Genomic DNA, 7,798 nt, shown 5'->3' on the forward strand with positions numbered 1-7,798 from the left:
GGTCCCGGGTAATGTGGGGCCCTTGCAGGACGCGTTGAGAAATTTGGTCGTCACACCAGACGGCAAAGCTAACATGTTTAACATTTCTTTGCCTCCGTCTTCCTAAGTAGGGACCAGAACAGCCACCTCCCTGCTGGGGGAGGCACACCTGGGCCACGGGTTAGCGAGGATTTAGTTAGGGAGCTTCTGGAGGGGTTGGACGTATTCAAGTCAGCTGGTCTGGACGATCTCTACCCTAGAGTTCTAAAGGAACTGGCCGAGGTCACTGCAAGTCCCCTGGCACGGCTTTACGAGCTCTTGTGGTGCTCTGGTGAGGTACCGGAGGACTGGAAGAGGGCCAACGTGGTCCCCATCTTCAAAAAAGGCAGGAAGGAGGACCCGGGAAACTATAGGCTGGTTAGTCTTACCTCGATCCTAGGCAAGCTGTTCGAGAAAATTATGCTGGCACACATCCAGGAGGGTCTAGCAGGGGACTGCATGCTTAGGGGCAACCAACATGGGTTCATCAGTGGCAGGTCCTGTCAGACCAACCTGGTGGCCTTTTATGATCAGATCACCAGATCATTAGATGCGGGGGTAGCAGCGGACATAGTCTTCCTGGACTTCCGGAAGGCTTTCGACACTGTCTCTCACCCCGTTCTCATTAAGAAACTGGGGGGCTGTGGTGTAGACACCCACACAGTCAAATGGGTCGCCAACTGGCTGGAGGGCCGCACCCAGGGGGTGGTAGTGGATGGGTCCTTCTCAACCTGGAAGGACGTGGGCAGTGGGGTCCCGCAGGGCTCTGTCCTCAGGCCCGCACTGTTCAACATCTTCATCAGTGATTTGGACGAGGGGGTAAAAAGCACCCTGTTCAAATTTGCTGATGACACTAAGATGTGGGGGGACGTGGGCACACTGGAAGGATGCAACAGGCTACAATCAGACCTAGTCAGGTTACAAGGGTGGGTGGATGAGAATAGGATGGGCTTCAACACAGACAAGTGCAAGGTGATGCACCTCGGGAGGAACAACCAGCACCACACCTACAGGTTAGGGAACTCTTGTCAGCACGGAGGCGGAAAAGGATCTTGGGGTCATCATTGACTCCAAGATGAACATGGGCCGGCAGCGTGGGCAGGCAGTTAGGAAGGCCAGCCCCACCTTGTCATGCATCCACAGATGCATCTCGAGCAGGTCCAAAGAGGTGATCCTCCCCCTCTATGTGGCACTGGTCAGGCCACAGCTGGAGTACTGCGTCCAGTTCTGGGCGCCGCACTTCAAGGGGGATGTGGACAGCATGGAGAGGGTCCAGAGGAGGGCCACTCACATGATCAGGGGACAACAGGGCAGGCCCTATGAGGAGAGGCTACGGGACCTGAACCTGTTCAGCCTCCAAAAGAGAAGGCTGAGGGGGGATCTTGTGGCCTGTTATAAACTAGTCAGGGGGGATCAGCGGGCATTGGGGGAGTCACTGTTCCCCCGAGCACCGCCAGGAGTGACCAGGAATAACGGTCACAAGCTGGCAGAGGGCAGGTTTAGGTTAGATATCAGGAGGCGCTACTTCACGGTCAGGGCGGCTAGGGTCTGGAACCAACTTCCAAGAGAAGTGATGCTGGCTCCTACCTTGGGGGTGTTTAAGAGGAGGTTAGATGAACATCTTGCTGGGGTTGTTTGACCCCAGTACTCTTTCCTGCCATGGCAGGGGGTCGGACTAGATGATCTGCTCAGGTCCCTTCTGACCTTAGAAACTATGAAACTATGACTGCATGCACAGCAGGCTGAAACAACTCCAACAGTACTTTCCAATGGTGAGATCATAAACTCATGAATCCACCTGTGTACATTTGCAGTTTTGAAAAAGAGCCCTGTCTTCCAAAGTTACTCTCCAGGAATTTTTTTGATAGCCCTGCTTACATATAAGCTGAATTTTCCAACCAAGAGAAGCTGTCATCACTGTCACCTCTGTAGGTTATTGGAGGAAGAGTCAAGAAAAAGAGCCGAACTAGAAAAATGGCACTTGCAGCAGCAACAAACTATTCAGATGACAGAAGCGGAGAAGCAAGAGCTAGAGAACCAGAGGATCATCAAAGAACGTGCTCTTCAAGTTGCTATGCAACAACTGGAACAGCTGGAACTGGAAAGGAAGCAAGCACTTGAACAATATGAGGTGAGAGACTGCATGTCTCAGCAGCGTTTCTGATGCTTATGCCACGTATTTGTTGATAGCTGAATTAAAAGAAAGCCAAGGGCTGGTAATGCGCATAATAGACCTTTTTAAAATTCATTCATCCCTGTTTGAATCCAGTGACCTTTACTCAAGATCATATAGAAGGTCTTTGGGAGAAACAGGAAGCTGAGCCTAGGTCAGGGAATTCTGGGCATATACTGAAACGTGTCTCATCTCAATCCAGGTTCCAGTGAACAAGTGTTCTTTTAACATTAGAACAGGTGGTGTTAATTGGAAGCCTTGCTGGTATTTGGAAAAAATACGTTATTCAGTCCAAGAAATGTATGTCCTAGGACTGCAGTGAAAAGATGTTCTGGTGCTTGCAATTTTGCTCCTTTTGCTAATGCCTTTAAGAATATGAACTCCAAGGCCATGTCCACATGTGGTGTGGATGTTTGGTTCCCCAGGGACAATTAGCAGTGGTGCACCTTGTGCCACCACTACTTGTCCATGGGGAACACCCATGCCACTCATGCTCTGGCAAGTTACCCTGGGCATGGCAGAAAAGGCTGGGGCCAGCACTGAGCTGGCAGCCACAGTGTGGCTTCAGGTGGCCCAGCTCCACTTTTGAGCAGCACATGCCTGTGTGTGCACTGTTCCCCTTTTTTCTCTGTGGAACCTTCTGTGCTGCTCCCTTGCAGGACAGAGAACGACTGAACGTGTGGTATGTGGCACTGCATGGCTGTGCTTGTCTGGATGCGGCCCAAGATGCTTAAGCTGCTCTGCTTGTGGTCATGATGGTAGCAGGAGATCGGCTTAGAAACCACTGCTCCATTCATGAAGCTTGAGTCTGAGTCTTAGCTTCACCAGAAAACATCAACTTATTTTGAGATGGAAATGAGGATTTCAATCTGCATGGGGAACAACCAGCCTTCCACCAATGCAGAAAACATGAACTTGATCTCCCCTGTCAACATAATAGCTTATACTGAAATACATCATTAGTTCTTTTAACAGCCGATCAAATTACTTCATGAACCTAGGTATTCCTGCCTGAACTATGAACAAAGGATGCTTGCTGGCTTTTGTGGGATGGCTTCAGTGTCAGGGGAGGGGGAGGGTGTGTTCACACCTGTATCCATTGGGGAGGGTGTGTTCACACTTTTATTTGAAATAAAGCAAATTTCTTGTTTTTAAGAGTGCTGGATCTTTGTTTCAGGGAGTTAAAAAGAAGTTGGAAATGGCAGCCAACAACACCAAGAGCTGGAAAGATAAAGTAGCTCATCATGAGGGATTGATTCGATTAATAGAACCAGGTGGGTTACCAGTATAGAAAACTTAGATTAAGAGAGCCCTTGTCATTGATATGTCTAAGACAGTGCTTGAAACTATGGCTTACTTATCTGGGATGACCTTTTCCTCTGTAACAATGGCCACTGAGCAGCCTGGTGATCTGAGTATGCTGTTTTCGAGCATGGTGGCTGTGGTTTTGCAGACTCCACACAGTCATGAAGAAACTGAAAGCTTTTGCTCAACCCCCACCGATGGCTTTTGAGAACAAACACTATAGCACAGTTTCACACTGCTCTAAAGTAAAGCACTGTACAATAGTGTCATGATAAAATATTGAAACAGACATGGCCTCATGCTTGGAGGCATGCTTATAGAAGCAGCTATCTGGCTCTACCTTTTTTGAAAACCTAAAGAGATTTCCTGTTAAGATTTATGTGAAGCCTTGGATCCTGGTCTAGTTAAAGCAGTGATGTTGGCTGGAGAAGGAGTCAACTTTGACTGAGTCAGAGGAAGACTTGTGTTGTTTTGGCTACACGAGAAAAGGAAAAGGCCAGGATTTACCATATTTACCCTATTCCAAGAGGACTTCAAATTTAAGATAACCCAAAATTGTTAGATTCTGCACATAGAAAATTGGCAGATTTGTTATTATTTCCCATCTCAAGAATCTAACTACTGAGGGAGGGGTGATAATCTTAAATTCATCCCCCCACACAAGGCAACAGCAAGGGGGAAGGGGCCAGACCCCTGCCTCTTGCCATTTGTTCCCTGCCACCTGTTTCTTGTTCATGCCATACCTGTGCCTGCCACCTGTCCCTCTGCCCAGTGCACCCCTCATCTGTTGCCTTCCTGCACCTGTCTGTCCCCCTCTTTCCCCCAGAGCCTGTCCCCTGCTCACCCCTACCTGTGCCTGCCCTACCCTTCTTTGTCCCCCTGTGTCTGTCTGTCTCCTAGCTCCAGTGCCTGCCCGCATCCCATGCGCTCACTTACCTGTTCTGGGAGGCTCTGGCTTCAGCTCTGGGGCAGTCAGCAGCAGCCCTGCCCCCTCCAGCCAGGCAGAAGCAGATTCAGCAGCTCTTGGCCTGGCTGGGTTGGTGCCAGAGGGGCTAAAGCTGGAGCTGAAGGTAAGTAGTGCAGTGGGGGTAGGACAGGCTGCGCAGTCTTTCCTGTGCTCCTTCCTTCCTGTCTCCATGACCTGCCTTCTTCCCTCCCCATCACAACAGTCCCTTCTGTGCACCCTACCCCACTGTCTTCTCTTCTACACTCCCTCCTGCTGCATGCCCTGTCCCCTGCTCCTTGCCCCAGGTCAGAATTGGAATTTAAGATGAGGTTTTTTTGCCCCCCTAAATGGTGACTGGGAGCAAAAAAACCTTGTCATGGATTTGAGTAAATATGGTATTTGGGGGAGATGGGGTTCACCAAGGTGCCAGAAATTTAAGGCCAGGGAAAATTAGAATTTGCTGCAGTCAAACAGTGTGTGTTAGAACAACCATAACTCTTAGGTTAGCCATGGCCTTATGATCTTTCACAGATAAAATCTTTATGGTATGTGTACGTATAATTTAAATGTAAAACTTCTATTGCCAGCTTCCATAGGCGACCGAGATGCATACCCTACTATAACTATAATGGTCAAAGACATTTCCTTGCTTATGTTAAATGATTGACTTTCACAAGCGCAGTCCTAACTGCTGGCTCCATGCCCTGTGTTCATTGAAGGAGGCAGGAAAATAGCTTTGTAGCTCCTCTGTTGTGGAGGCAGCAGGGAGCAGGTTTGGCCCTGGATCACTTCAGAATTTAAGTCTGCAGCTCCTGGTCTTGGGTCAAAGGCTGCTTAGCTGCTTCTAACCCTCACTTTCTCCTGAGGTCTAATAAAGAACAGCATAAGCTGTTCTGGTCTACATCAGGAACCTGCTGTGTCCATCTAAAAATTTATAACCAACATGCAGCAGTTAGTTGTGTGCAAGTGATGCTGATTCTATCCCTAGCCTAATGCAGTCATTGGCGATTTTACCTGTGTATGTTTAAAATGCTGAACCGTGTCTTGCAGGTTCTAAGAATCCTCATTTAATCACAAACTGGGGACCAGCAGCCTTCACTGAAGCTGAACTTGAACAAAGAGAAAAGAGCTGGAAGGGAAAAAAGGTCACTTCTGAGTAATCAAGGGAGTTGGAATGTCGCCCATGAACAGAAATAAAGCATATTTGATCATTTTGTTTTATAGTTAAAATGTTTTCTGCTTCTGTAGTGGTGTAGCATGTTCAAAGCCACATGTTGGACCTTTCTAGGAAGCGAGTATTATCTGTCTGCTACATTATATATATATCTATTCAGGGCCCAGTTACAATACTATCCCCATTAGCTGTTGTCATCTCCTTGAACACAGCTTCCAGAAACCTTACTATTTATACAGAGAACTTTTCTGTTCTTTAAACTACAGATATTTTTATTAAAATTTTAATTATGTAAATCAGACACTATGGCATAAAGTTAATAGGTTATTCTATGAACAATCTAACAACCTTTGACAGGGCAAATACCATGGCTTCAATTTGCAGGATTTTTAAGGGAAGGAAGCAGTGTTTTGCTTATCTGTAATTGTCCAGACAATGCAGCTTTAAACCCAGGCTTGATGAAATTCTCAGGCTACTGCCCAGACTCTGAATGTGACATTATTTCATTTCCTATCCATCTTCTGCACCTGCAGTCACATGTGTGCAGTGAAAGGTGTCATGAATGTGGATAATGCTAAAGAATTTTGCAGCTAGATTTAATTTAACTTTTTTAAGAGATGGGGTAAAATCTTCAAATCCTTACTGGGTACCTTTTAAAAAGGCGGGCTATGACTCACAGAGAACCTGCAAGCTTGGTTTAGAAACCAGGTGATGGCCCATGTTTATGCAGATTAGATGTTTGTCATATCCTGTCTAGCCCTGTGATTTAAGGGAATTATTAGTACCACACAGCACAGCTGTCTGGTTCTTCACATAAAGCCTGGATTCTGGGGGTGGGAATAATCAACAAATAACAGGGTAAAGTGAATTTCCCATTTGATTTCCACTCCCCCTTTAATTCTAGAATTCAAGATTTATAATGAAAACATCATTCACCCAACTTTGTTTTGATCACTTAGTACTGAAGCCTTCAAAACCTTACTCTGTGGCGTAACTTACAAATACACATACAGCATCAGCATCTCTAATAATCTACAAACATTTCCAAAGAAATATAGGGCCCACTGTCTGAAAGGTATCTGTACAGGAAAGTCCATTTATTTCTAATTTTCCTTGGGAAACATAATGTGTAACTTCTACTTTGTAAGTAGTTCTTCCACACAAGGGAAAGAAGTCATTCTGTTGCCAAGTACTCGCAATATACAAATTTCTGGGGAAACAAGCCACTTAGCGAACAGCAGCTACATATTTGTCAAGTGGTCTTCCATGTGCACCAAATTCTCTTGTAGCTTCTGTTTTTTATCACCTAGATGTCATTTGTAAGCTTATTATAAAACAAATGTTTGAAGGTTTATAACAAGCAGAGCAGCTACGTATGGAGTAGTGTTACTGTATGATTGTTATACTAAGATATTACAGGAGTAGAAAGTACTTTGGGAAACAGAAAGGGTCTGTAGAACTAGAACTTATTATTTGCTTATTACCTGAGACTCAAACTTAATACACAGTCATAGTTTTATACTAATAGACGTCTTTCTAATGTTTCAGTCTACTGATATACATGTGAGTAGTAACAAATTCCAGAATCTTGCATTTGTAATTACTGTACAGGGAAAAATTCCTTTAGTTTGTTACTAAGTCCTTTTTATTAATTGACTGTGGACTTTACTTGTTTACAGAGAAAAATGTGAAAAATCATACTAGAAATACTAATGTAACTATACATTGTTAAATTATGGTAAAGGAGATGGAACTGTATCTATAACTTCCAAATACTTTTTGCGTGGACAGCATAATGTGCATTGGGCTAAACAACTTTAATTTTTTGCTAACAGTCTCTTTTTTAAGGAAACACCAAATGATGCACATTTTTCATATTTTTTACTGTTCTTTAGAATTGGCTACTTAATAAAGTAATGCAAAAAAGTCATTTCTGTACAAGCAGCAGACTTGCATACTACTTTCTTTTTGTTTACTGACTGGGAAATGGTCTGTGAACAAACATCCCACATGTTATGCTGGGGAAACAATGTACTTGCACCTAGTGACCACAGTCATTGCACAGCTACTAAAAGCATCTACAGCAAAGGTTTGATCCATTGAATTCACTGGCTTTTGCATCAGGAACTATGTAAGGTGGCCATTATTGAGACACTAAGCATCTGAAGCAGATTCCAGCTCT

At 45.1% G+C, this 7,798-nt stretch overlaps 1 protein-coding gene across 1 annotated transcript in view; it reads left to right on the plus strand.

Annotated features, from left to right (window-relative positions):
* SWAP70 (switching B cell complex subunit SWAP70) overlaps positions 1-7,546 on the plus strand; it is a 66,780-nt gene extending 59,234 nt beyond the window's left edge. Inside the window, exons 10-12 of the mRNA XM_090032678.1 lie at positions 1,951-2,149; positions 3,369-3,465; positions 5,493-7,546. Of these exons, the coding sequence (XP_089888804.1) occupies positions 1,951-2,149; positions 3,369-3,465; positions 5,493-5,602 (406 nt within the window). The 3' untranslated portion in view covers positions 5,603-7,546. The remainder of the gene's footprint in view (positions 1-1,950; positions 2,150-3,368; positions 3,466-5,492) is intronic.
* The last annotated feature ends 252 nt before the right edge of the window (positions 7,547-7,798 follow it).

This window comes from Crocodylus siamensis, chromosome 2, assembly GCF_052110815.1.
Source record: "Crocodylus siamensis isolate JL-2025a chromosome 2, ASM5211081v1, whole genome shotgun sequence".
NCBI classification, from domain to species: Eukaryota; Metazoa; Chordata; order Crocodylia; family Crocodylidae; genus Crocodylus; species Crocodylus siamensis.